The sequence below is a fragment of the Sorghum bicolor genome, chromosome 3, assembly GCF_000003195.3.
Source record: "Sorghum bicolor cultivar BTx623 chromosome 3, Sorghum_bicolor_NCBIv3, whole genome shotgun sequence".
Classification (NCBI taxonomy): Eukaryota; Viridiplantae; Streptophyta; class Magnoliopsida; order Poales; family Poaceae; genus Sorghum; species Sorghum bicolor.
Genome location: NC_012872.2, coordinates 73,793,328 through 73,821,118, shown reverse-complemented (window position 1 = coordinate 73,821,118; position 27,791 = coordinate 73,793,328). Strand labels below are relative to the sequence as shown.

Genomic DNA, 27,791 nt, shown 5'->3' with positions numbered 1-27,791 from the left:
AAGAAATTTGCTAGATGCTATTATTTATTGGCTAATAACTTATTATTTTTTAGTGAAGATATCATGTTAAGTGTTAATTATTAGTGTGAGAGCAGCAACAAGGAATGCAATGCAAGATTATTATCTATTGTCTATTCTTGTTCTGTACTAAATAAATTCTTGACAAACATATAATTCTCTATGTATGCACATGTTACTCGACTATTAAAATCCGTCTCCGATCCGTTTCCGCTCCATATCCGTACCAATTCCGACTACCGGAAAAAACCATATCCACATCTGCATCCGTGTATTATCCGCTCCGCACCGAATCCGACAAAGAAAAGCGGATTAGAATATGAAAAAGGCTTTATCCGCACCGATACCCAAACTCTAGCTTCTTCCTGGATTGATCGGAAGATCTGGTCCGGTCCGGTGTCTTGTCGACCTTGTTGAAAACCCGCGAGTTTTTTATGCTATGGCATAATCCACTACTTTGCATGGATAAGATGTGTTCAACTTGTGATTACATCCCTTATCAACAAAAGAAAAAACATGATTAAATACTCCTGCAGATGTTATTTGCATTTTTTGATATTATAGCAATTTTCAAAAACAACGGCTGCTTATATAAAAGTTCTATGGCCAGTCCAAAGAGGAGTGTACCACAATTAAATTGACAATGTATCTGACTTAATGCTTCACATTTTCGACTGAATATTGAGCAAAATGCAACAAAGCACGCCAAGGACGGTTGGTAGTAGAAGCTAAAAAGTATAAGCAATCATGATAATTTACAAAACATTTGCGTCTGAGAACCAACTTGTAGCAAATACTAATTGAAATGTAAAAGTTAGAAAATGCACACCAATTCAAAACCCTGCATATTATAATCTATACCTATCTATAAAGAGCCAAAATTTCAGTCTGCCTAAATTTCTTCTGCCACCAGTCCGCCGGGCCTCGATTCGGAGTACAGACGCAACATATACCGGAAACAAATCTCCTCTTCCAAATCAGACACGAAATCACTTCCAAAGCAGACACGAAATCAAATGCGGCCAATTCAATCGAACTCCAAATCTAAATCAAATCTATATCTATATCTATACCTCTATATCTATCTATATCTATATCTATATATACTATACTAATACTGAAGAGGCAAAATTTCAGCCAAAATTTTCGTCTGGACTAATTTTAGTCTGGCTTCTCCCCTAGATCGACCGACTCCAACTCGCTCGAAAGGAAAAATCGTCCAATGATCCAAATTAAATTGAAAAGGAGCTCCAAATCGAATAGAAAAGCAACAAGATTTACCATGTACGAGATTAAAACTATCTTTATTTACTATATATACAAATAAATTATGGGAAACACAAACATATCGCTAGAACGCCTGAGCACCGCTGCAGGGCGGTTCCATGGAGCCACGCGTGCGGCTGATAGGGACATGGGCCACGCGGTAGTGCCAGGGTGCTTGAGGTCGCCGCTCGCGAATGCCTGGACGCCTGAGCGCCACTGCAGTCCGGCTCGACGAAGCCGCGCACGGCCAACGCTTCATGTGAGCTCTGCCGAGCAGCCTGGTGGCGGCGCAGGTCAGCTAGCAGCGCTCGCTCCCGCTGGCGGTGCCCTCAACTTGGCTCTTTGCCCATGTATGTTTTGCTTTGTCAGCTACGCGGCTTGAGAAAGAAGGAGGAGGAAGAGAAAGTGAAGCTAGGGTTTTTTACAGCTGCGGCTGATGGATTTTATTCCCGGCACGAGTGTCCTCATCCGTCAGATTACAATCAACGATTCGGATCAAGCCAATAGCTAAATGGGCCTGCGGGCAACATGCACCAACACACTTGCGTGGCCTAGGCCCAGGAAGCCGGAGGTAAAGCCCGGGTGTGTGTTCAGCAGGCCTAAAATAGGATAAACCGTCCATCCGCGCTTTTTTCTGGTTTTCATCTCCTTTTCATCTCCAGTTTTATTTTTTTTTATTTCCCTTGGTTGGGAGATGCTCTGTAGTCGTTTCTTGCTGCCTCTCCCGCCGAATTGTGGCTCAATGTGCCATTCTTTTCATGATTTTTTAATATATATAAGTCTACCTTTTTCTTATAATAACAATAAAAATAAGTAGTAAACACAGTATTAGGCCCTTCAAGCAATTACCTAATAAAATGTAAACATAAATATTTCTATCCTTAAGCTGACAATGTAATTTGATTATAAATATCCTTAAGGAAGTATGACCTAACTAATCATACTGTAAACTAAAATATTCGTCTGTTTGTCATCCAATCAAATCAAATTAAATCAAATGTTTCTTTAAGTTATCTGCATATATTGGTGCAAATATAACAATAAAAATAAGTAGTAAACACAATATTAGGCCCTTCAAGCAATTACCTAATAAAATGTATGCACATCCCGTTGCAACGCACGGACATGTTTTCCTAGTATAATTATAAAGTACAGAAATTTGTACCACATTTTTAAAGAAAATATATTATGCACGGACTTCATACAAAATTAATCCACAATACCACAGGGAACTAACCGCTTTTTGTGTGTGCCTACTGGCTGGATTGGGCTCATAACACAGTCCTTGGAATCTGATTGCAGTTTATCCAAACAAAATATCATCTAACCTCTAACAAATATTTAGAGGTATATTCTCCTCCTCGATGTGGATTGGAGTTGGACTGTGTTTGAACTGAAGATGATAAATTAATGAAGTATGAACTTTATCACGTCCGCGGTCCAGCAAATCGTGTGTCTCGTGATTAGAGTTGCAAGGACATAAAAAAACTTAAAAATTTATATGTCATACATATGTGTTTAAGTGAAAAGAAGCTAACATGACATTTACATGTATAATTACTTATAATAACAAAGATTTTCTTACATCCTAACCACCAAGAAATTAGGCATTTTCTTTTGCGGCATAGAAAAACTGTCAAGAAAATTACATCGTCATTCGTCTCCAAGAACATGGTAAGGGCTCATCAAAAGGGAAATTGGCCCACCCCAGCAACCAATTATATTTGGTCTCCTACATATCCATCATCATGCATGTGATTAAATTGGCAGACACTTCGTCATATTACGTTTTTGTTAGAACGACAAATGGAGAACAACACGACCGGCGTCCGTCATATTTTAGACACACTGAAACATGTCTACTTTGTTCTTAGCTTCGATCTGATACATTATGAAGACCACTACAGAGACAATTCTCTTGCCCTATATCTTTCGCCACGCATGGACCAACACGTAGTCCTTCACCATGCGGATACCAGATCCTCCTCTTAGCAGCAAGGTCTTCAACAAAGCTGGCGATCTTGTCGACGCCAACATTGGGCATCACCACCACATGCGCTACGCCGCCCTGGCACGAGAGCTGCCACTTGCGCACGAACGCCTCGTCGCGCGGCCGCTCCAACACCACCGTGATGCTCAGCGGGTTCAGGCGCGCCGCGCTGACGCCGGCGTCCCTGAGGCGGCGCGCCAGGAAGCGCGCGTTCCGCAGGCACCTGTGGACGTCGTCGCGGATGCCCCTGCGACCCTTGGCGTTGAGCGCGCACCACAGGAACAGCGGCGCGTGGCCGTTGCGGCTGCCCGTGATGGTGGCGTCTCTCGACGAGATGTAGTCGACGTCGGTGGACAGCACGGCGGCGTGCTCTCGCCTCGTGATCACCACGCCGCAGGGGACCGGGCAGCCCAGGAACTTGTGGCCTGAGACGCTCACGCTTCCGATGCCGGGCTTTCTGAATGTCACCCTTGGTGCCTGGAATATGAATGAAGAGCCAAATGACAAAAAAAAAAGAAAAAGCACGGTTTCAGTTGGGAGGATAGGGTGTTCACTCATGTAAAAACTGGTATATATTCAGACGGTGTATGTACTTGTTTGAGAAACGGTATGATGAGGCCAGCCAGAGCACCATCACAGTGGATGTAGAATCGGTCATGAAACCCACATTTTTGTAGCGTCGATATGATCTTGTCAAGATCATCTATTGCTCCCTTCACAGTTGTTCCTGCATGCAATTCAAGGAGCAAACAGCAGTGCTGTCAGCAAGAGGGGGCTACAACTACACGACGCATGGCATGCGTGAGATGGATCCACATCCACACACGGTACTAACCAATGTTGACATTGACAATGGCAGGGCTGTTTGTGTTGTGCATCAGCTTGGCCTCAAAATCATCACAGTCCATCTCTCCAGAAACCAGGGTGCCGACCTTGACGCACCTGACCCTGTACATCCTGGCCGCCCTGAACACGGAGTAGTGCGAGTCGGCGGAGGCGTACATGACCCCGTCGGGGAACACTTCCCGGCCGACGAGCAGGCCGTGCAGGTTGCCCTCGGTGCCGCAGCTGGTGACGTAGCCCCAGTAGTCGCCGGGGCCGAGGTCCCAGAGGCGGGCGAACCAGTCGAGCACCGCCACCTCCAGCGGTCGGGAGTGCACGCCGTAGTTGCTCTCCACGAAGGGGTCGCCGAGGTTGTTGATGCAGAGGCCCTGCAGGAACGGCGCCAGCGAGGCGAAGTCGAAGTCCAGGTTGTACGGGTACCCCAGGTGGTGCGCGGACCGGTCCTCGAGGTGCCGCCGGAACCCGGCCAGGAGCCGGGCCACCTCCGCCTGCCGCTCCGCCAAGGCCTCCTCGTCCGCCGGTGGCTCCTGCACCGCGAACGCCTCGGCCGCTGGCGCCGCCGCCATGGCCAGCTTGATGCCTTCCTCGTCGTCTTCTCCCACCTGGTGCACGCGTGCTTGCTGGTGAGCAGCAGCAGCCGTGTCATCAGCGAGCTGCAGGTCCCTGGCCGTCGTCGTCATCAGCTCTACTACCACCGGTGCCATTGATCCTACAGACGCACTAGCTAAGCTAGCAGTGCTGCCACACTCCGATCCCTCTACCGGCCGTCGTCTTCTCCGATGGCGTCCAGTACGTGCTAGCTCTAGTATATGTCTATGACTATAGTCTATAGGTATAGGATTGTCTGAAATGAACTAGTATGTACGTAGGGCATCGTCATTGTGTAGACGACACTGTTATATCCGTCACCAATAGACTTCAGTGGACATTAATAATTAGCATACTCTGTCGGTGAGTATTATTGGCGTATATATCCTGAAACTCAGCAAAATAATTCCAGAGAACATGCTTCACGGCAGAACGGGGATCCGATCGATGAGGTAGAGAAGCGTATCATATCTCCAGCCAATCTTCAGACGAAGACCGATCACATGATCTGATTGTTGCACAGACCATATCACAATTCATACAAGCAGCTAACTGGAGACTATTATCATCACAGTTCGTACATAGTACACCGATATTTTGAATTGGTATATATAGAATAGAGACCAGCGACGTGATTTATTATTTTTTTTCTTGCATTGCATTATACTCCCTTATTCTAAATTATAAGTCATTCCAAGAATATTGAAGAATCAAAATATCTCAAGTTTGACAAAATTTATATATAGAAAGAATTACAAAGATTTATGACATCAAATAGATATATTATATATGAAAATATATTTAATAAAGAACCTAATGATACTTAGTTGATATCATAAATGTTTATTATCTTATCATACAAATTTAATCAAATTTGAGATATTTTGACTCTCCAAGATTTTTAGAATAACTTAAATTTAGGATGGTGGGAGTATCTTTTAAGCTAAGTGACTTTCATTAGCACGACAAGATAAACAATTGGTTGTATTTGTATGCAGAAATAAAACTGCACTGGGTGAGACCACCTCAAGTTGTGCAGCGGTTCCATAAAAAAACTTTCGAAGGGCATAAAAAAATTTAAAAATTTATATGTCACTAGCAAAACATGTCCGTGCGTTGCAACGGGAGAAAAATTAAACTTTCAAACCTTAATGAGAAGGGACCATGATAATGATATATTTTCTATTTATAATTTATCCTTTGTATAGAACTTATTTATAATTTATTTTTACAATGACTATGATATCCATAATATAACTTAGTGTTGTCATTAATATAAAAATGTTTTATTAAATTTGTATCAAATTAAAATATAACCTTGAGTGATTCTTTTGGTGTCATGTTCCAAGACACAAAAAATAGATTATTTGCCGACGTGTCTAAATCAATCGAGCTCTGTGACTTTTTTAGGACCCATAAAATATTTAATTATAGTATGCAAGGAGTTATGTGCCGAAGTTTCAAGAATTAGTTTGTGCGATGATGATTATGACAAGAGACATCTCTTATTTTTTTACATGGCAGTCATCATCAATGATTCCAGAAATACATTTATTTAGACTGGATTAGACAACAAACTACAATAAATTGATCAAGATTTAGTTCATATACTATTGATTGATTTAGATTTTTAATGAAAATAATTTTTTATAATCATTACTGCATCAATAATTTAGTAACAAAATCTTTTGTTTTTTTGTGAGGTGGAGTCCGAGATGAGTACATAAGCTAAACATGGTATGCTTAGCAAGAGAGGGCAGACTAAAAAAATACCAGACCAAAAAATTAGCTAAAATTTTACCTCTTTATTAGTATTAGACATTGATATAGATTAAAGTATATATTAGTATTTACATGTAGATTTCAGAGATATTTTTTTTATTTTTTTTATAATGCTTCAGGTACGGAGCGACGGATGGACGAGCAACAGCAAAGCGTAGGTAGAGGCAGAGCAGCCGTCCGATTCCATCATCTCATCCGCGTTGCGTTGCCCAGCCACTCCTCCAATCCCATCCAGTTGCACTTCCAAACGAAGACAAGACAAGAGAAATCTAGATCTGCTGCTGCTCTGCTAGGGTAATAGCGGCGAGGGGAGTTCAACCATCTCCACACTGCGTCTCATCCCATCAGTGCTCTGTAGCTTGCGGCTCGGCAGCAGACGAGGGCACGTCCCGGGCAGCGGCAGGCGAGCGCGAGGCCGTGTCCCGGGCGGCGGCAGGCGAGGGCACATCCTGGGCAGTGGCAGGCGAGCGCGAGGCCGTGTCCCGGGCAGCGGTAGGCGAGGGCGCGTGCCGGACGGCGGCAGGCGAGGGCGAGGCTGTGTCCCCGGGGGGGGGGGGGGGTGGGGGTGTCAGCATTGTTGATTGTGGCCGGCGACATCGGGTGAGGCTCTGTTTGTTTTTGGTTTTTTTTTTTCTATACATTGTCGGTGCCTTGAATTGCCATGTATTTGGTCCTTGATCTAGAGTGTGTATATATATATATATATATGTATATATGATGGTTTGATTTGAATTTGATTTGTATTGGATTTGATTTGTTCTATTGGATTTCATTAGGGCACTCACAATGCAAGACTCTATCACAGAGTCCAAGACACTTAATTACATATTATTTATGGTATTTTGCTGATGTGGCAGCATATTTATTGAAGAAAGAGGTAGAAAAAATAAGACTCCAAGTCTTATTTAGACTCCAAGTCCACATTGTTCGAGGTAATAAATAACTTTAGACTCTATGATAGAGTCTGCATTGTGAGTGCCCTTAACAAGTCATCGATGGGGCTTTCGGGGACTTCTATTTATAAATAGCTAGACGAAAACTTGGTGGTTTCATTTATTCACACCTCAAGCTCAATAAATTCTGGATGCTATAAGAATATTTAATTTTTTTGTAGTGATTATAGTAATCAAAAGTTTAAAAAGTTTGCTCGATAAATTCTCAAAATTAGGTGCATGTTTTTCATAATACACAATACATGAAATTTGTTACATATATATTATGGAAGATTTTTTTCATAATAAATCATTTTTACATTGTTAATTTATATAAAAGTTTAGATGTTGATACAATTTTGTCTAAATCTGGTTAGACTTTAGAAAATTTGACTAGGACGATGAAGCCAGAATCGTATTCTTTTTTCTGACAGAGATGGCTGACATTAACACACAATATATACATAGTTTAATTGCATGCATCAATACATTTAAGGCCTTGTTTGAATATTGTCGGATTCATCTCAATCCACATGTGTTGGAGTGGACTGGGGTGGAATTTAGTTTAAGTTCCACTCCAATCCACCTTTAACACATGTGGATTGATACGAATCCGACTACATCCAAATAACAAGGCCTAATAGTGATCGTTTATTACACGCTGCAGAAGCATGCGCTTAGTTATTATTTTGCAAATAAGTATGAGTAGTGAGCAACACACACGTCACGTCTGCTCTTATTTACTTACACGCACGTATAGTACGTACGTACGTACGTACGGCAGTCCATAGGATCGAGTTGATGCTGATGCATTCGTTCGATCGTCCATCTGCATGATCTGCATCTGCATATGCATCGATCGATCGGATGAGTTTCAGTTGCAGTAGTAGCCGTGCGGCACCCTGTGGCTGTGCTCCGGCGCCTGCTGCTTGGTCTCGTAGTGGGCCGCCTTCTGCTCGCGGTGCTCGTGGTACGCGTAGCCGCCGGCGCCCAGCGCCGCCGCCGCCGCCACGCCGGCCTCGATCTTGTGCCTCTGCGCGTTCGCCGGGTCCTTCGTCGCACGGTGCCCCTCGTACTGCAACATAGGAGTATATATATTCATGCATGCGCACCGTACGTTCCATCAGCTGGAATTATATATATATATATATATATATATATATATATATATATATATATACACACACACTTGTCGATCGATCAAGATTAATAATTATGGTAGCTACGTTAATTACCAGGGCAAAGGCGCCGCCGGCGAGGGCGCCCACCTCGCCGAGGCGCTCCTTGTGCTTGTGCTCCCTCTCCTCTCTCTTGAAGTGCTCCTGCTCGCCGCCGTAGCCGCCATAGCCGCCGCCGCGGGAGTACTCGTCAGTAGTGTAGACGGCGGTCTGCCTGCCGGCGCCGTAGCCGCCGCCGTTGTAGCCAGTACAGTCGTCGTCGGCGTACACGGGCCTCATCCTGATGCGGTCGTCCTGCACGTTGTCATAGTACTCGTCGGTGCGCGAGTAGGCCTTCATGCTGCCGCCGCCGTGCCTGCCGGCGTCGTAGCAGTCGTCGTACATGCTGGCCCTGCCGCCGTGGTAGTAGTCGGCCATCTCGTGCAGTGTCGGGCCGGCCCGGGTTACAATTAATTACACACAATGGATTGCTGCTAGCGCTAGTGCAGGCGTTTGCCTCTTGCTCAGCAAACGGAGCGCACCTATTTATAGAGCGATGATGATCGCGGGCTGGCAGGCCGTGACGATGGACGGACGGTCAGGATTTGGCGGATGAGAACAATTTCATGACGGATGTTATGATGGCTAGCTTATCATCCCAATCCTTTTAATTTAATATATAATTATTAATTTAAATTATAGTTATTAATTATATATTTGCATGAACTTTTGTTGGAAATGAAATGAAAGCTAGCCTTTTAATTAGCGGTTTATTTGGGGGTATATATTTGGCCAAGATTTGTGTGGCAATAATGCCCGAACCTGATGCTTTCAGCAAACTCCTCTTATCTCTACACACCTCAAAAATAAACTACAGTGAGTTCATCAGCAGGAAATGTAAATCCTGCATTATTAATTATAAATGTTACAAAGCGAAAAAATTCATTTCGAATGGTATTGTGAAATTCAGCTTCATAACTTTTGTATATAAAAAACCATAAATAATATTGTTACAAAATATATGACGTACACATAAAGATTTCCGAAGTTCAGTACACACAATGTTTTCAAATCAAAGGGAAAAAATTAGTCGATGCGTACTAATTAAAAGCTGTTGGTGTAGCTAAATTTATCACCGAGATAGATGATATGCGCATGCAGGCGTCGAGATGCCAATGCGCGCGCGTTGCTTTCTCTCTTTCAGAAAAGGGAATGCGATAACTTGCCAACTGGCCGGCCGGGAGCATTTTTTTTCCAGCACTCATGTAAAGTTATTCTTCTTTCAGGAACTCTTGCTGCCAAGACATGACGACACATCAATTCCATTTCTACTTCTTTCAGTGTCGAAGAATATTATTGTACTATACATACCGTCGTTTGCGTTGCTTTTCTTTAAGCAAACAAAAAGAAAAGGAATGTAAAAACTCTCCGGCCGTGTGAAAACTGAAACGAAATATAATGTGCCCGTAACCCCTACCCTCATTTCAGATTCTTCATCACCAGTACGATAACCTCTTAGCACCAGTCAGGCTACGGTACCTGGTCACTGGTAATCTATTTATTATTAAGGACGATTAAGTAAGTCAACTGCACATAGAAATACACCTATTTGGTTTCAAAAAAAAAAGAAATACACCTATTTTAAGGAAAAGTTGACATAAGAAACTGCGCCCCCCCTAAAAGTATAATTTTTGGAGCAATTGTTTTATGTCAATTGCCTCTAAAAATAGGTGAATATTTTGTAGTAGAGATAGCGACACACATCTAGCGAAACCGTAGTTGCAATATAAATAGATTACTTTATTGCATAGGTTTGACTAGGCAGTAATTAGAGGTTATAGTTAAAAGTAGATTTTAAGTTAGTCAATTCAACCTCTCCCCCCCCTTCTCTCTCTTGTAGGCGTTACAGTCCCTACACAAAGAAAATAATATGCCCCAAGAAATATATGCTGGGATCTTGTATCGGTATCTACTATATATCTAGTACTCTCTGTATACCAACTTATAAAACGTTTTGATTTTTCTAAATATATAACTTTTGCTATGTACTTAGATATATAATATGACCCTATGTCTAAATACATAGTAAAAGTAATGTATCTAAAAAAAAGCTAAAATATTTTACAATTTATAAAGAAGGTAGTATAATATATGCCTATCCCGCACAACTCGTCTGGACACAACCAAAACTTTTATGCCGCTGCTTCTCCATGCTTGCCTCGAAAGAGAGAATAGCTGAGTCACTGGCCAAGGAGTTTGACTGTGAGGAAAGGAAGAGAAAAGAGGGAAGAGAGTATGGGCCGCATTGAAATTGCTAGTACAAAAATTTCGTTCCTACTCGAGTTTCTAGAGTTTCTAGGTATGATCTGAGTATGCAAACAAGTCTATAAAAATAATATTTTTAGAGGTGACCCTCTTAAATAATGGTCGTTCGAAAATCACCTAAAAGAAAAGATGGTATGTCCGACCAGACCTGCTCAGAGCATCGTTCAATGAACAGGCCCGAACAGTTTGAATATATAGTGAACTGCAAACCGCTAGACAGAAATGGCCGAAACTAGGTTTGGATGTCATTGTCAAAGTGATAAAGTTAAATGTGCTTTGAGAGGCTGAGAGCACATGTCCTGAAAGGTAAAAAATCACCTTCTTGTCAAAGTGTCAAGGTACGATAATGTTCAATTAGACAGTGTTTTAGAAAAAAAGATTGAGGTCATGACTCATGAGGCGGTGCGTCTAAAATTAATATACAGTAGTAGTGTGTATAAGATTTTAGGTATTGATGGTAGCGTAAAAGTTCAAACACTTTTACTTAGGAGAAATGATAGATGAACAAGTTGTCTTAACATCGTCTATCATGGAAATCATTTGTGGTGACTGATCCTCAAAGAAGGATCGCCAAGGATAGACAGTAAGGCAAATTCGATTAGGCGACCACCACAATGATATTCTTGGGGGTTTCTCCGCTAAGAAAACAAAAATGTGGTCAATTTTTTCACATTATAAGGGAAATGAAGAGCCCCAAGATATATATTTTCTTGAGTGCTGATGACCGCCAAGTAAATTATAATAGTCGCCAAATGCCTAAATATATATTTTCTTGCATGCCGATGACCCCAAGAATATACTCCCTCTATTATGAAATAAAGTGCATTGTGGCTTTTAAAATTTGTATTGAAATATAATACAATCTATATAATGATTATATTTTGATTTGGTAAGGTTTGTTAAAAAGAAAGCCATGATTTGAGAAGAAATTCTATAATTAGAACAATCCATGGGTACATGCGTTATTTAATTGTTCTCTTAAATTATCTTAAAATTTTTAGAACGCCCTGTATTACATAATAGAGGGAGTACATGTGAAGCACACTTACCACTACACCTCAAAGTAACTAGTGATTAAGTGAATGATTATTTTATTTTGCTTTTACTTTAGTGAATCTTGTAATTAATATTTGAAATCCTAAATGAAAAAATAGTTTAACCTAAAAATTTTTAGATCATATCGAGTACTATAACTTTTATTTAGGTTGTATCTCCACCTGAGTTCTTTGGAAAGTAAAAAAAAATGAATTTCAAAGCTATGAGAACTTGAAACATAATTTTTGGACTCTAAATGGTTTCAATTGAAAATATCATCAACTACAAAGCTAAAGATCTCTTCAAGCTCTGCAACTTTGATATAAACTTTGTCTTCATCCAAAAACTAACTAGACATCTCAAGCTAAGTGCTACTATGCATTCTCTGATAATGACTCAAAATTGTACCATTTGTCTCTGATAATGACTCAAAATTGTACCATTTGTTGGATTAATGTACCATGGAAAAAAAAACTTATTTCATTCCACAAACGTGCCAAGGGAGCACTAACAAGGTTGCAATGAGTCTATTATACTGGTGGTAATGACTAGAAAATGCACGACTTTCTCTTGGCAGCTACAATGATTATTTACTTTTGTACCCTAGGAAACTAGCACTTTCTTGATAGCTTTCAATTATACTCAAGGCAATATGAATTACTTTGGCGCCTTGGTGGTTTTGAATAGGACTCAAGTAATATATGAATTATACATTGGAAATTTCAAATAATAGCCAAGAAAATAAATAATTATCTTCACAGTTTGTAATAATACTCAAGGAACGTTTGGACTAGACTCAAGCAAATGACCAATTACCTTGGCGGTTTGGTTTAGTACTCTAGAATATGCATTTCTTTGGAGGTTTCTTATAACCCCTAAGGTAAGAATGTATTCCATGGGGGTTCAAGTTGGCTATCAAGGAAATTGAAATTGTTGGCTGCCAAGGGATAATCTGCCTTCTGGTAGTGAGTATCTATTTTAAAAGATTTTAATAGTCAATATTTTAAAATTTTGATCTTAAATAACTTGAATTAAATAAAAATACATATGGCAGTTATAGCTATTCAATTAAACGAGATGACTTCCATATATTAACAGACAATATATATACTATTGCATCTCAATAGTTACACACTGCAGAAGATATGGAAGTACGCGACACGACAGGGCACCGTATATTATGTGCATATGCGCGCTTGTACTGTAGATTGCAAACGTTACACACTAGCAGCAGGACTGAGCAGCAGCACATCTGCTCTTATTTACTTTTATTTATTTATACAGACGACGATGAGGGGATGACACGCAGGTAGATGGGCACATATATATGCGCGCGCTGCCATGCATATTGCATGGCACACGCTACAAGCTCACAGCCTCAGCAGCCAGCAGGAAGACGATGCATGCAGGCCATGAATAGTTCATCGGATCGACGATCTCTAGTGGTGACAGAAGTGGCTGTCGTGCGCCCTGCTGCGCTGCTTGGCCTCCTTCTGCTCCTTCTACATCACACCAGACCAGACCAGAACCGGCCAGATGTTATTTAGCTAGGATTTACATGCATTATATCATCATTATATATATTTACCAGTGCGGAGGCGGAGGCGGAGGCGGCGCCGGCGGCGAGGGCGCCCAGCTCGCCGCCGTTGTAGCAGTCGTCGGCGTACGCTGGCGTCGTCGTGTCCGTACACCCTCCTGCTGCCGTGCATGTGCTTGCCGGCGTCGTAGCAGTCGTCGGTGTTGGTCCTGCCGGCGTGGAAAAACTCGGCCATCTCGGTGAGTTTGCTCTCGCTTCTGCAGCAAATGTATGCAAGGGCGGCACTATTTATGGGGCGATCGACGATGAACGGTGAGGATGATATAGCTAGCGCTGATAGACGGATGGATAAGAACAATCTCTTGATGATCGGTCTTTTTTTTTTTTTTTGACGAGAGGTCCCCACTATGTTTATACTGAAATTATTTGATCTAACTGTTGGTTTTCTTATTTGGGCAGTTCAACAATCAAGACTGTGACAACTGACAATACAGTGTTGCGCTACAAAAAAAAATCAAGATTGTGAATGCACCTGAAACCCTGATGGTCCAGCAACCACGTTCATATATATACCTTTTTTTACACTTGAAGAAAATTGTGGTAGCTGCATTTGCCACTAAATTAAGATAGATGGAGACTGCAGAGGTGACAAACAAATATTACAATAGTGGGGGTTGTTGTTTTCCCTCTTTCTGAAAAGGACATGCTGTAGTTTTGTTGAAAAATGGGTGTAAACGAAGCCGACTGAATGCCAAGGACACGAAACAAAAACAACATGTTGTATGCCTGCTGTATTGCATATATATTATGTTTACACTCCCTTCCGTCAAAAATAAATAAATAAAATTCTTGTTTTTTGAAGAGTCAAATCATTTGAACTTGACTAAATTTATATAAAAAGTATTGATCATTATATTAATTATGGAATATATTTTTACAATAATTTATTCTGAGACATAAATATTAATAATATTTACTATAAAATTAATCAAACTTGAGCTAGTTTGGTCGGCATAGATCCTATAATTGTGTTTCTTTCATGAGTAGAGGAAGTATATACGTGAGAGATTCCTCAAGAACAGGTGGGAATCATTCGTGGCAAGAGGCCAATAGGCAATAATGCACATGACCCACTAGGGATGGCAACGGTAAAGTCAATTCTATTCTTCTTGTTGAATGGACGATATCTCAATTATATAATATAAGCTAGACAAGAAGTGGCGCATCCCTTTACAAGGCGTCTATTCTCAATGCATGTTTAGTGTCATGCACATTAAATAGGGTGTCATATAAGCAAAATTGCTGACTTAGCAGAGTCATTAAATAAAAGAGTTTCATCAGATGAGAGAGGAGTTTCATCCCCATGAAACTCATATGGCTCGGTTACCTAGTTTATAGTCTTGGTAACTGTGTCATGAAACTATACATTGAGACTGACCTTATTTATAGTAAAGTAAATTGTCAACTACACTACTAATTAGGAGCATTTTCTTTTCTAGCACACCGTAAATTACAATCAAGCCTTGCTATTATGATTGCGACAATTCTGTCCTATTTAATTTGGGCAACCATCAAGATTGTGACAACGCTAATTTATGCTTCTCCATCAAGTTCCACTTTTACTTTTCCTTCAATGATTTTTATCATGTACAGCAGCGTTATAAAAATTAGGGGAAAACCGAAATCTCCATCATATAAAAAATTAACAATTCAGCAAGATTTTACAACATATAATTGTTATTTTGATGGAATTTAAACTCATATGGTATTGTGAAGTTGAGCTTAGTCTATTTATAAAACCATAAATGTTACAAAAAGATGTATCTCATTCTGTCCTCAAATATAAAGTATCCACGCAATTTTAAGACATATTATGTGGTACACCCTTTCTGATTAATTCATTTAAGTTAGTGATAGATATTAATGGTAGGTACATGTGAATGTTGCCTTAGAAGGATTTGTTCATATAGAATCTCTTATAATTTAGAATAACTTTGAATGTTTCGATACCTTATATTTTAGGACAAAGTGACTATTATCTACATGACCCAAGACCCAAGTGTGCACAGTGTTTTTAAAATAAAACTAGTTGCCACTTTAACATGAGCGATGCAACTACATTTGTCACTATAAGAGGGAGGCAATAAGCAAATACTCCATCCATCCCAAATTATAAGGCATTACAAGAATTTTGGAGAGTCAAAGCATCTTAAGTTTGACAAAAATTATAGAAAGAATTATAAAAATTTATGAGATCAAGTAGATATACTATGAAAATATAATTAATAAATAATTTAATGGTACTTAGTTGATATCATAAATGTTATTATTTTATTATATAAATTTGGTCAAATTTAAGATAATTTGACTCTCCATGATTCTTGGAATGTATAATTTAGGATAGAGGGAGTATTTCAATGCACATCGTTTTCTCTCTTTCTTACAACAACAATAAGCGATAATTTAATGGGAGTATTTTCTTTTCTATCACACTAACAAGTCTTACTATCACGACTGCGACAATTTCATCCTATTTAATTTGGGAAATATTCAACATTGTAATGACGCAAAAACTGGTTGCTTCTAGCAAGTTCCACTTTATTTTTCTTCAATGATTTATCGTTATATAGAAAATTAATAATTCAGTAGGCTTTACAAAGTATAACGACTATTTTCATAGAATTTGAACTCGGATGTTATTTTGAAGTTAAACTTAGTTTATTAATAAAAACCATAAATTCTCAAAGATATATTTTCTAGATGACTCCAAGATTTCTAAGTGTACATAATGTTTTCAAAGAAAAAACTAGTCCTCACTTAAAACAAATGGTGCAACTACATTTTTCACTATGATGGAGACTACTACAACAATAAGCAAAAGATTACAATGCACATTGTTTTCTCTCTTTCTTACTCCCTCCGTCTACAAAACAATGCAATTGCAGGATTCATGCCAGTCAAACTACCTCAAGGTTGACCAAGTTTATAGTAAATAGTATTAACATTCATATCTCTAAATAAATTTATTATAAAAATATATCCTATAACTAATATAATGATACTTATTTTGTATTAATTTTTATATAAATTTAGTCAAATATTAAAATATTTGGCTTCTTAAAAAGCAAGAACTGCATTGTTTTGTGAATGGAGGGAATACAATAGCATGCGACAATTTGCCACCTACTCTATGAAACCAACATATAAAGACGTCCAAAAATATTTTTGAAAAACTAAGTACCAAAGGAAAAGTTCATCATGCTTCCTCATTAAATAGACAGGCTAGCACCTGATTGGCTTAATTAGCAATTATCTTGGGCTATATAATCACATTCAATAATTGGTTAGTTTTAATCACACTTATCAAAAGTCCTTATATTTTGAGATATTTAAGCGCCAAAAGTCCTTATATTTTGGGATATAGAGAGTAACTAGGAGTAAAGTAATTCTTCTTTTAGTAAACTTTTGCTATCATGATAATGACCACACCGTTTGTTTTAGAAATAACCAAGATTGTGATAAATATCCAAACCTGATGCTTGTAGCAAGCTCAACTTATTTTCCTTCAATAACCAATCATGTATGACGAGCTCTAAACACTATGGGAAATTAAACCCAACAATTTTATTATATCAAAATTTAACAACTCAGCAGGACTATAGGATGTAGTTGATGTTTTGGTGGAACATAAAGTCAGATGGTATTGTGAAGCTAAGCTTAATTTATTAAAAAATGTAAATATTACCAAGGATATATTATCTATCACGTTCCAAGATTTCCAAGGGGTTTTCCAAAGAAAAACTAGTGTTCACTTAAAACAAGTGGTGTAGCTACATTTGTCACCAAGTAGATGGAGACTACAAAAAGCTAAATAATCAAAGATTCCAATGCATTCTGTTTATCTCTTTCTCAAAATAGGATGCTATGATTTGCCAAATACTTCCCTCCATCCCAAAATTAAACAAGGATTTCTAGAAATTTTAATCACAAGTTAACTAGCAAAGAAAAATTTCATCATGTCTCATTAAACAGGCATGCTATCTCCTCATTGGCTTTAATTCCAATCTGCTAGGCTAATCCATGCCGCATAGCAACTCCAAGAGACTCTCTAAATCCTCCCTAAATGCTAGGAATAGAGATTTTGGTGAAAAATTAACCTTCAACAACTTGTCTAAATGGTTATGCAAGCCATCTTCTATTTTGGATTTTTCGCTAGCCAAAAATAGAAGACTAGAATGACTCTCTAGAGTGCGCATGAGAGACAGAAAAGTTGTTGGAGAGTAAAGAAATATAGAAAGCGATTTAGAAATAGTTTTCTAAATGATAATTTAGAGAGTGAGATTTACAAAAACTCTTGGAGATGCCCTAATATTATTGGCTGGTTTTAATTAGATGGCATAATGGGATAAATTTAAAGGCCCGAAGTCCTCATATTTTGGGAGAGTGAAGTAACTATGAGTAAAGCTTAACTCTTCTTTCAATCAAGTCTTGCTATCATAATTGTGAAAATATCATTATATTTGGGAAATAATCAAGACTATGGCACATACTCGAACCTGATGCTTCCAGCAAACTCAATTTATTTTCCTTCAATATTTGTCATGTACAACCACCGGTGCTGAAAACCGCTAGGGGGAGGGGGAGGAGGGGGAGTGGCGAAATCGCAATCATATCAAATTTAGTGACTCGGTAGGATTTACAGAAGTGGGCGTTTTTAATGGAATTTTAAACTCATACATTATTGCAAAATTAAGCTTAGGCCTTGTTTAGATCTGAAAAGTTTTTGAATTTTGACACTGTAGCACTTTTATTTTTATTTGACAAACATTGTCCAATTATAGAGTAACTAGGCTTAAAAGATTCGTCTCGCGATTTACAGACAAATTGTGCAATTAGTTTTTGTTTTTATTTATCACTGTGATTGTGACGTTAGTCTTGGTTTATCACTGCGAATGTTAACAAAAATATTATCCAGCGGGCCGGTGGCTCCAAAATTTTGTGGTCCACACACGTTTTAAAAAGAAGAAACTAAGTGACACTTAAAAACAATTTGCGCAGCTACATCTATCACTTAGACAACTGAGGTGACCTGCAAAGATTCCAATTGAAAATAGCATGTGATATTTTTCTTCATGAAAATAGCATGCGATATTTTGCCGATTGAAAGCATTTCTTTCTCCAGCACACTGTAACTAATTTATTCTTCTTTTCAATCAGTTCTTGCTACAATGATTGTGACAGCGCACCATAATAATAATAATAAGCATTTTTTGTATTTGGGCAATATCAACACTGTGACAACGCCCGAACCTGATGCTGAACCTCCAATTATTTTCCTTCAATTCAATGATCTATCATATACAACAGCGAGTTGAAAAAAAAAAACCCTAAGACAAACATGAAATCCCAACACATTGGCTGGTCCTTTGGAACCAGGAATTTTCTAGAATCACACAAGAATTTCACTATTTTGCATGAATCAATTCATTTTCACAAGAAAACGCAAGAAACAGGAAAATTTCCTTCGTTCCAAAGGGGGATCTAAATTCAGATGGTGTTGTGGAATTTGGCTTAGTATATATTAAAAAAAAACATACAGTTTACATCCATCTGAACCCAAGATTATTTTTTTTAAAAGAAAAACTAGTTGCACTAAAGAAAATTGGTGCAGCTACATTTGTCGTTAAGATGGAGATTATAGAGGTGATAAGCAAGGGTAAGATTCTTCCATACACGTTTTCTCTTTCTGGAAAGGCATGCGATAATTTGCCAATGGGAGCTATCAACAACTGATATATCTTTCAGTGTCAAAGAATAAGTACGTCCCCTTTATTTGTTTCTTTAAATAAAAAATGTATATCTTCCATGTGAAAACTGAAAAGAAAATGGACTCTTAATCTCATTTCAGATTCTCCGTAATCAGGATGAGGACTTCTTTACAACAGGACATATTGCAAAAACAAGTATGGCACTCGTATTCAACTGATGCCTTTGGGTGAATAGAGCCAGAAGAACTATCTCGCCTCTCAGGTATCCACAGCAGTGCCACTTCCTATTATATCCTCAGTCAATTGCATTTTTTATACAGGAACACAAGTTTTCCACTAAGCAAAGAAGTCTCATCTACTCCGTGCATGATTCATCAGAAAGAAAAATCCTCCAAGCCCAGCAGCAAAGCACTATATTACTAAGTCTAATATTTACTCCAGAAAAAGATCAGAGAATTTTGCAGGTTTCAGGAATGGAGAGAAGACAATCTTAAAGGTATATTGGACACTTGCTTATTAGCTACACAAACAGATATTCTAATGAAGATAGATGCTGGAATCCACAATCACGCGCACCCGAAGTGAGATACAGCAGGGAAAGAAGAATAATTTATCGTCCTCATGCCTTCAAATAGTACGGCTCAGATCAGGACAAAGGATACAGCATGAAAACGACAGCTTTTCTTCCCATTCACAAATACCGCATTGTACGATAGAAAAATCTAGTGATTGAATAATTTTTACAAAACAAAGCATACTAAGGCCTTATTTAGCTGCGAAAACTTTTTAGATTTCGCTTTTGTAGCACTTTCATTTGTATTTGACAAATATTATTCCATTATGTACTAACTAGGCTCAAAAGATTTGACTCGTGATTTACAGTTAAACTGTGCAATTAGTTATTTTTTCCATCTACATTTAGTGTTGTATGCATGTGCCGCAAGATTCAATGTGACAAGAAATCTTGAAAAGTTTTTGGTTTTTGGATTGAACTAAACAAGGCCTAAACGATATGAAAGGTTTGAATCTTGGATGTACACCTTCATATCCTAAATGTCCCATCGCTTGCCAGCAATTTACCTTTGGTGACAAACGATTCAATGGGCATCCATTCACTTGCATGGTCTGCCAAAGAAAAGGTAGCTTCAGCAGCTGGTAAGAATAACTACATCATGAAAGTCAACAAAGAAATAATTGGAGTGCAGATGTAAGCACCTCACACCTCAACATAAGCCTGGGCAAAAATAACCGAGAACCGAAACCGAAACCGAAATAACCGAAACCGAATTATTCGGTTAGCTGTTCGGTTCTCAGTTCTCAGGAACCGAACTAACCGATCAAGTTTCGGTTTCCAGGCTCGGTTAACCGAAATAACCGAAATTCATAAAACAAGCCCAATAAACCTTACAACATAGGCCTAATACCACCTTAATCCTAAATATAAAAGGTGAATGACACCTTCTCATAGCCTCACATCCTCATATTTTTTTTTAAATAACGACATCTTGCTTTTTAAAAAATATTTTTTTCCTATTTTTCTATTCTTTTTTTATGCTTGTGTAAATTTTCGGTTAGTTCGGTCAGAACCGGAACCGAATCGAACTAACCGAAACCGATTTTGCTTGGTTCAAGATTTGTGAAGAACCGATCGGTTCCTATTTGCAGAGAACCGAATTTATGTCAAAAACCGAAGAACCGAACCGAGGAACCGAACGCCCAGGCTGACCTCAACATGGTTTTCTTTCAACATACCCCCTCTGTCCCTGAAAGTTGCAACTTCTAGAGTTGTCCTAAGTCAAATTTAACTGAATTTCTAGAAAAAAATGCTAAGTTTTATAGTACCAAATTAATACCATTAGATATATCATAGAATATATTTTCATAAGATACTCATCTTATATCATAGATATTGATGCACTTTTTCATAAAGTTGGTCAAACTTAAAAAAGTTTGACCGGCAGTCTGACACAGATTCTAGGAGTTGAAGCTTTTAGGGACAGATGGAGTATCTTTACTAATATTGAAGGACCAGGTTAATATTTATGCTGGGTAGCACTATTGGTTTATATGAGCAGCTAAGATAAGATGAAGAAGGAATTACAGTTCAGTATTGCATCAAGAAGCAGAGGATTCATCGATTCACAATATCACAGTTTCATATTGTAACTACGAAGAAAAAATGCCTATTCATATCGCAGTTGAAGTAGAACCTCATGAACAATATAAAGAATTCAACATGAAGAGGCACATGTTGTGAGGTAGCACCAAGTACACTTTTTTTTTTGTGGGGGTGGGTGGGGGTTGGGGGGTGGGGGCTTGGGGGATCCTGCCCTGCTTACCATATGTGCTACTTCGTGACTGCCAAAGCATTCTCAATCTGTTCGATCATCTGGTTTGCAGGCAATGCTCCTTCCTGAATGCCACGAAGAACAAGGGAGAGGGGGAAAAAGCATAGTATATTAGCACAAGTTAAATTATTGATGAAAATTGAAAAGATTGTTTCATTCAACACTTACAAAGCGATAGCAAGGTTTCCCATCCTTGAATATGATAAAAGTTGGCAATGCTTCAATTCTGTAACGACTTGCAATGCTAGTGTACTTCTCGGTATCAATTTTCACAACTTGAATTTTGTCGCCTAACTTTTCACTGACTTCTTCAAGTATGGGAACCATGTATTGGCATGGACCACACCTGACCAAAAGAACAAAAGTAAATATAATTGTATGTTACAGACTTATGTAGAGACAGAGAGCAATGCTCGTGTACAGACTGCTCATAATTAGTTGAATGATGAGTTATCTTCCTAATAGGCTAATATGCATGGTGTAATGGAGCTAACAAACCAATAGACACAGCTGTCCGCTAGGAGTTGACAATGTTTGATGAGTACACTATGAAACAAGATTTCTGGATTTCGATAGAACTCACTAACTCAGAAGGAAACAATGAAAATATCATGAACAGAACATGACCAAACTAATCATATAGTGATGTTTTTTTGTTAGATCCATGGACAATATTAGTAGCATGCACATCATCATGAACAGTACCAGAACATAGAAAGCAGGGGGTTTCAAATCAGTTAGGCACATTTGAGGTATTGCAAATACCAATTGTGAAGGAAATACAATTGAACATGTTAGTCCAGATGGTGAACACTAAAGACAAAAAGTGAAAAAACAGACCCAACCTCTCCAGCTCCTCCCCACTTGTGCAAAAAGGAGTGCAAAGACTATTCAATTTTCACCAAAAGTTTGGTATCTTCTCAAAAATAAAAAGGGTAAGAGGTGGTAGATATTATGCATGTGATTTACACAGATGATGAACACAATGCTAGTCCAGTGCAATGTTCACCTCCCAAATGGTTGGTGACACCTTGGCATAATGGCAAGAACATGAAACACACCAAAGTCCTAAAAACACAACAATAATGAAGAGAACTTATATCTAGTAGGGAGCACTGAAATAGCTCAACATGACATTTGGCACCACCACTTTCACTACTTCCAGTAAGTAACTTACCAAGTTGCATAGAAGTCAACTAATAAAGGCTTCTCAGACTTCTCCAGCAACTCATCAAACGAAGAAAACGTTTGCTTCTTAGCCTCCACCTATCCAAAAATAAAATACGGATAAAAAATAAGAAAGTTCTCATTTTGAGGGGGTAAAGAAGAGCTACGCAGCCCTAATGGAAAAGGATACATGTCAGAAAACAGTTATAGGACTATAAGCACACATAAAAAGATTGCACATAATATCAATTGGCACTTGCTCAGTTCTAGAGCTACACAATGGATGAGAACAAAACTACAATTTCAGAAAACTGGAAAGTACTCCAATGAGTATTAAAAGGAAAAACATTGTCATAGCTATTAATATATGGCATAAATTTTCACATACATAAGGTTAACAGCCTAAAAAGATCCAGGGTCATTTTTCAAAAAAGCTGGATATATACCAGCTACACCAAGTTCCCAGACGTCTAAGACTAGGAACTGAAATTTTGATACAGTAGCAGAAATAAAATTGGATGTCTCATAGGAGTCCAGGACAGAGTTCAGGCATTTGGACATCAGCCAGTGGACCTAGATTGTTTCGACATTCGAAAGTAACGATTCCGCTGTATACGCACATAGCACTCCATTCCAATTTCCATTGGCTGGCACAGTAGCCAAAACTACTTCGTCCGGAACGCAAGGAGAATCAAAGAGTACAGGGCAAGAATGTCAGGCAGGTCTCACCCGTAGCGTGGCGCCCCGCCGAGAACGCGCGGACCCTCCCCTGAGGCCCAGGGCCGGCGTCGAGCAGCGCAGCGGCATCCACAGCGCCGGCGCCGGGCGCGAGGCGAGCGCGGCCGGCCGGCACGGAGTCGGCGACGCCAGCGCCGCGCGCGCTGTGGCGCTGCCGGTAGCGAAGGTCGCCATGAGGGTGGTAGGGGTCGTCGAGCCGCTCGCACTAGGGTTTCTCGACGCCGGCCGGTGTGGCTCCCCTTGCCGGCTGGCTTTCTTTCTTATCTGCTTCGCCTCTCGTTCCCTTTCCCAATGCCGCGGAGGAAGAAAGAGAGCGACGACTCAGAGTCACTGCGCGGTGGGCCCGGAGCGCCACTTCGACACCCGGGTGCTCCGTGCACCGAGTCCACAAGCGCGGCCACGGCAAAGCAGGCGGGCCCCTGGTGGCAGTGTCACCGAGACGAGACGAGGAACCAGTGGAAGTGGGATCTCTCTCTCTCGCTCTGTCGTCTCCGCCGCGACTCCGCACCAAATCCCCTGGCCCCCAAAAATTTTGCTAGGGTTTGGTGGGGAGGAAATCTAGGCATCCAGCCGCCCAGGCCCAGCAATCCGATAGAATCCGCTCGTTGGAGAGGCCATGAGCTCGGCGCAGGATCCGTTCTACATCGTCCGGGAGGAGATCCAGGACTCGGTAATCCATACTTCCCTCTCGCTCCTTATTACGCTCTTATTATTTGTGCAAGTGAGTGTCAGTCTTTCCTTCGTCATCGAGCCGTCGTTCTGCATCGGTAGAGGTTGGAAATCCGAGCGCTGTTGCCTACTCTCACCGTGTTCGCGAATTGTACCAAATTGGGACACAGAGATGCTGGAGTGGCCAATAAGCAGCTACCAGCTAGGGACGTTGATGCTCTCGAAAAATCTAAATTTGCAGTATGGGCTCAATTTTTGTGTATAGACATAGGTGAATGAGGACTAGGACGCTGCTTGATACACCTGCAGCACTAAACTCTCACAGTAGAGGCTCAGGCATTTACTTGATCTGGTAACTCATGCCCGAATTGTTTGCTTGCCTTTTGTTATTCACTCTCATGGTCTCTCATAGTTTAAGAAACATATCACACCATCTTGCAGTTACATCTGGTTGCCAGTTATTCCTGAGAATAAAGACTATTTTCATTTCTGTTGCTCAACTCTACTGAAGCCCTGGAAACATATAGGCATATAGCCCCATCCAAGTTTGTGTTTAGATGTTGCTCTTTTGTTCGTCAGGATAAATTTATTTTTTGTTTCAGATTGATAAACTGCAAAGTACCTTCCACCGCTGGGAGCAAACTGCTTCAAACACAGGAGAATATGTTCATTTGACAAAGGAGCTTCTGACCAGCTGTGAAAGCATCGAGTGGCAGGTGGTAACCAAGTCTTTGATGTTGTCATTACTCCGTTGTTGGTACATTTAGAAGAAATTTTAAGCAGAAATGTTGATATGCAATTCTTTTCCTTGTTTGTTCATTTTTGGGCTACCATGTTTATTCCTATGTGAGATCAGGTTATGCATCTAATGTATTAGTTTACCATTTATGGGATATGGTATCCACTTTCTTGATGTATGAAGCTTGCTTGTTTTCAAACTTGAAAGGTAGATGAGCTGGAGAAGACAATCTCAGTCGCATCAAGGGATCCAGCATACTATGGACTTGATGAAGTTGAGCTTTCCAGACGAAGAAACTGGACTGGTTCTGCTCGTAAGCAGGTATGCATTCGATCATATTGCAGCAACTCTTCAGTGATGTGATGATTGGAAATATCGTTCTTGTATGTATTTGTTAGGATTACCAAAGAGGTATATTTTGAACATGAATGAGTTACACAACTTCAGGTTGCATGATTTCCTGTTGTTTGGTATAGAAAATAAGGAATAATATATTACCATCTTCCAAATTCTGCAGTTGCCAATGTACTTTAAATATGGATCCTCACTTACACTCTATTCATGAACATATTCAGGTTGGTACAGTCAAGAGAGCTATTGAAAAGGGCAAGAGCAATGCAGCAACTTCAAAATACCAGGATACAAGCAGGACCAACCACTATTCTGCCCAAGACAATGATGACTTTATTTCTTCAGAATCAGATAGGCAGCTTCTACTCATGAGGTGAGTTTAATTTGTTACTTTTAATGAACTTTGCAAACATGTTTGTTAGAAATATGTTGCCTGTTCAGCATTCAACACATGCAACTCAGAGCTGTGGCTATTGTACGTAGGTAGTGTACAGTTCATAAATTTGCTAATTTTCCTAGTCAAAGTTCGCTTTAGTGGCACATAAACCTTGTATTACTCCTCAGTTGTTCCAGTTAGTGTCTTCGCTTCTCCACCTGGAATATTACATTGGTTTACTTATTGTTGCTCACTGATTCTTGTGTTTCCACCAGCACATCATCATTAATTTTATGTAAATGCAAGTAACAATACTTTTTTTTAGCTGTTGCTTTCTCTTGTGGTAAGTAGGTCATGGACATGCTAGAATATCAGAATCTCAGACCATTTTGTTGAGCTGTCAAAAGTTGTAAAAGAAATGCAGATGATGATTAAACTTGGAATTAGAGACCTCATATTTCGTAGTTGCATATTTACCATGGTAACCATGTGGGTGTGAAGATCATAACTTCATATGTTTTCTGTTGGTTTATGCCTGTACTGACTTTTCCTTCTTGCAGCAAGGTTAACTGTTTGTTGATCTACAATAGTTTTACGGCATTTATTAGCTCTGTTGTGTTTTATTGTTTCTGGAAGAGAAGATGGATGTGTACTATGGTAGTAGGCTGTCAACCGCAATCATGTCATTCGTGATATTTGTTTATTCCTTCAGTTGTGAATATAGATAGAAATAATGTACACTGGTTAAACTCAAATTCCGTAGGCAGATTATATCTATAGTTATATATTGTTCATGTGAGCCATGTTAAGTTCACATGTTTTGCATTGATTTGATATATTTACCCAGGCAGCAGGATGAAGAACTTGATGAGCTCAGTGAAAGTGTCCAAAGGATTGGTGGCGTAGGGCTAACCATACACGAAGAGCTGTCTGGACAGGTAATTGCTATTGACAAGTAGCAAAGTTTGTAGAGTTGTGCAGGAGCTTTAACCAGAATACATGTGGCTGTTTTACAGGAAAGGATCCTTAATGACTTAAGCTTGGAGATGGAGACTACTTCCAACAGACTTGACTTTGTGCAGGTCTGCTCTTTCGCCATCTTCAATGGCAACTTCTAATTGTTCCTGTTTGCATACCCTGTTCTTTCTTTGTGTCATGACCGTGGGGGGAAGTGACCGGATAGGATACTTTACCTTAAGATTCTTGCATATAACCTGTGTTTCCATTTTCTTCCTTTACCCCCAAGAATTCAATCACAAAATGAAACTCGAAAATGTCTTGTCCCATTTCGTGGTGCAGAAAAGAGTGGCCATGGTGATGAAGAAGGCTGGCATCAAGGGTCAGATCATGTTGATCGCATTCCTGGTTGTTCTGTTCATTATTCTTTTCGTTTCGGTGTTCTTGACATAGCCAAGCGCACCAGGGGCCTCAGTTTTCCTCCATTTGTCGTGCCTCCCTACTGTAAGTTGCGGTGAAACATAAACATATGTACTGGAGTTACCGATCCTTTATAAATCCTAATTTTCCTTGTAATCGTGTCATTCTGTCAGAGATCATCGAATACATTGGAACGAAATTATAGTATACTCCTCTGTTCCAAAAAAAGTGTCGTTTTTTTTGACTTTGAGACATTGTGTTTGACCGCTCGTTTTATTCAAAAATTTTATATAAATTACAAAATAAATTAATCATGAGCAAAGTATCTCTAATGATAAAATAAGTCTTAACAAAATATATAATATTTATGTAAAAATTTTGAATAAGACGAATGATCAAATAAGATGTCTGAAATTCTAAAACGACACTTTTTTTGGGACGGAGGGAGTACTTCGTTTGGTTGAAAAGCTATCGTTAAAATTGTTCGCTAATTAGTTATGAAAAAAAATACTGTTGAATGTTCGCTAATTAGTTATGAAAAAAAAATACTGTTGAATGGTTGCATGTTGAATGGCTGCACGTAAACAGGCTTGACAGCTAACAGCTTTTACACACGGATTTTGGTTGCCTGCCAATCTGCCACGCTGAGTGGGGGTGTGTTTGGGAATGTATCTCTGCTCTCTCTGTTGAGACTAACACGCGCTGCATCTCTGTTAACAAACACTAAAACAACGAGCACGGGTGATCCTAGTATTATAATTACAACTCACAAGCAGGGCCTTGAA

The 27,791-nt window shown here is 39.5% G+C and overlaps 5 protein-coding genes across 7 annotated transcripts; 1 reads left to right on the top strand and 4 right to left on the bottom strand.

Annotated features, from left to right (window-relative positions):
• LOC8077410 (serine decarboxylase 1) lies at positions 3,113-5,039 on the bottom strand. Its single transcript, XM_002456943.2, has 3 exons — positions 4,110-5,039; positions 3,868-4,001; positions 3,113-3,751 (listed from the first exon to the last, which is right to left on the bottom strand). The coding sequence occupies exons 1-3, from the start codon at positions 4,819-4,821 to the stop codon at positions 3,155-3,157; spliced, it is 1,443 nt and encodes a 480-aa protein (XP_002456988.1). The 5' UTR covers positions 4,822-5,039; the 3' UTR covers positions 3,113-3,154.
• LOC110433346 lies at positions 7,861-9,116 on the bottom strand. The gene is made up of 2 exons (XM_021455247.1): positions 8,655-9,116; positions 7,861-8,494 (listed from the first exon to the last, which is right to left on the bottom strand). Exons 1-2 carry the CDS (start codon positions 9,012-9,014, stop codon positions 8,294-8,296), a joined length of 561 nt encoding a protein of 186 aa, XP_021310922.1. The 5' UTR covers positions 9,015-9,116; the 3' UTR covers positions 7,861-8,293.
• LOC110433992 lies at positions 13,026-13,857 on the bottom strand. The gene is made up of 2 exons (XM_021457372.1): positions 13,525-13,857; positions 13,026-13,438 (listed from the first exon to the last, which is right to left on the bottom strand). Exons 1-2 carry the CDS (start codon positions 13,706-13,708, stop codon positions 13,299-13,301), a joined length of 324 nt encoding a protein of 107 aa, XP_021313047.1. The 5' UTR covers positions 13,709-13,857; the 3' UTR covers positions 13,026-13,298.
• On the bottom strand, positions 19,279-23,818 carry LOC8074115 (thioredoxin Y, chloroplastic). Of its 3 annotated transcripts, none has more exons than XR_002451331.1 (6): positions 23,486-23,818; positions 22,767-22,855; positions 21,758-21,935; positions 21,581-21,654; positions 20,322-20,366; positions 19,279-19,525 (listed from the first exon to the last, which is right to left on the bottom strand). XR_002451331.1 is itself a non-coding variant. In XM_002456942.2 (5 exons), the coding sequence occupies exons 1-4, from the start codon at positions 23,666-23,668 to the stop codon at positions 21,589-21,591; spliced, it is 516 nt and encodes a 171-aa protein (XP_002456987.1). In that variant the 5' UTR covers positions 23,669-23,818; the 3' UTR covers positions 20,194-20,366; positions 21,581-21,588. The 3 variants fall into 3 exon arrangements, 1 of the variants encoding a protein (XP_002456987.1); XR_002451330.1 differs by lacking the exon at positions 19,279-19,525 and adding an exon at positions 19,658-19,866; XM_002456942.2 differs by lacking the exon at positions 19,279-19,525 and having other exon boundaries at positions 20,194-20,366.
• On the top strand, positions 23,913-27,213 carry LOC8077409 (syntaxin-61). Its single transcript, XM_002459110.2, has 7 exons — positions 23,913-24,164; positions 24,766-24,879; positions 25,110-25,223; positions 25,478-25,626; positions 26,477-26,567; positions 26,646-26,711; positions 26,929-27,213. The coding sequence occupies exons 1-7, from the start codon at positions 24,111-24,113 to the stop codon at positions 27,037-27,039; spliced, it is 699 nt and encodes a 232-aa protein (XP_002459155.1). The 5' UTR covers positions 23,913-24,110; the 3' UTR covers positions 27,040-27,213.

What these genes read in the sequence shown, in the direction of transcription:
- LOC8077410 (XM_002456943.2), bottom strand. Translation starts at nt 4,821, where the DNA reads ATGGCACCGGTGGTAGTAGAGCTGATGACGACGACGGCCAGGGACCTG. An exon ending in CATTGTCAATGTCAACATTG is followed by an intron (nt 4,002 to 4,109) that starts GTTAGTACCGTG and finishes AATTGCATGCAG; the next exon opens with GAACAACTGTGAAGGGAGCA. An exon ending in TCATACCGTTTCTCAAACAA is followed by an intron (nt 3,752 to 3,867) that starts GTACATACACCG and finishes TTCATATTCCAG; the next exon opens with GCACCAAGGGTGACATTCAG.
- LOC110433346 (XM_021455247.1), bottom strand. Translation starts at nt 9,014, where the DNA reads ATGGCCGACTACTACCACGGCGGCAGGGCCAGCATGTACGACGACTGC. An exon ending in CCGGCGGCGCCTTTGCCCTG is followed by an intron (nt 8,495 to 8,654) that starts GTAATTAACGTA and finishes CCTATGTTGCAG; the next exon opens with TACGAGGGGCACCGTGCGAC.
- LOC110433992 (XM_021457372.1), bottom strand. Translation starts at nt 13,708, where the DNA reads ATGGCCGAGTTTTTCCACGCCGGCAGGACCAACACCGACGACTGCTAC. An exon ending in CCGCCTCCGCCTCCGCACTG is followed by an intron (nt 13,439 to 13,524) that starts GTAAATATATAT and finishes GGTGTGATGTAG; the next exon opens with AAGGAGCAGAAGGAGGCCAA.
- LOC8074115 (XM_002456942.2), bottom strand. Translation starts at nt 23,668, where the DNA reads ATGGCGACCTTCGCTACCGGCAGCGCCACAGCGCGCGCGGCGCTGGCG. An exon ending in GGCGGGGCGCCACGCTACGG is followed by an intron (nt 22,856 to 23,485) that starts GTGAGACCTGCC and finishes ATTTTTGGATAG; the next exon opens with GTGGAGGCTAAGAAGCAAAC. An exon ending in GGAAACCTTGCTATCGCTTT is followed by an intron (nt 21,655 to 21,757) that starts GTAAGTGTTGAA and finishes CGTGGCATTCAG; the next exon opens with GAAGGAGCATTGCCTGCAAA.
- LOC8077409 (XM_002459110.2), top strand. Translation starts at nt 24,111, where the DNA reads ATGAGCTCGGCGCAGGATCCGTTCTACATCGTCCGGGAGGAGATCCAG. An exon ending in CTGGTTCTGCTCGTAAGCAG is followed by an intron (nt 25,224 to 25,477) that starts GTATGCATTCGA and finishes GAACATATTCAG; the next exon opens with GTTGGTACAGTCAAGAGAGC. An exon ending in ACGAAGAGCTGTCTGGACAG is followed by an intron (nt 26,568 to 26,645) that starts GTAATTGCTATT and finishes GCTGTTTTACAG; the next exon opens with GAAAGGATCCTTAATGACTT.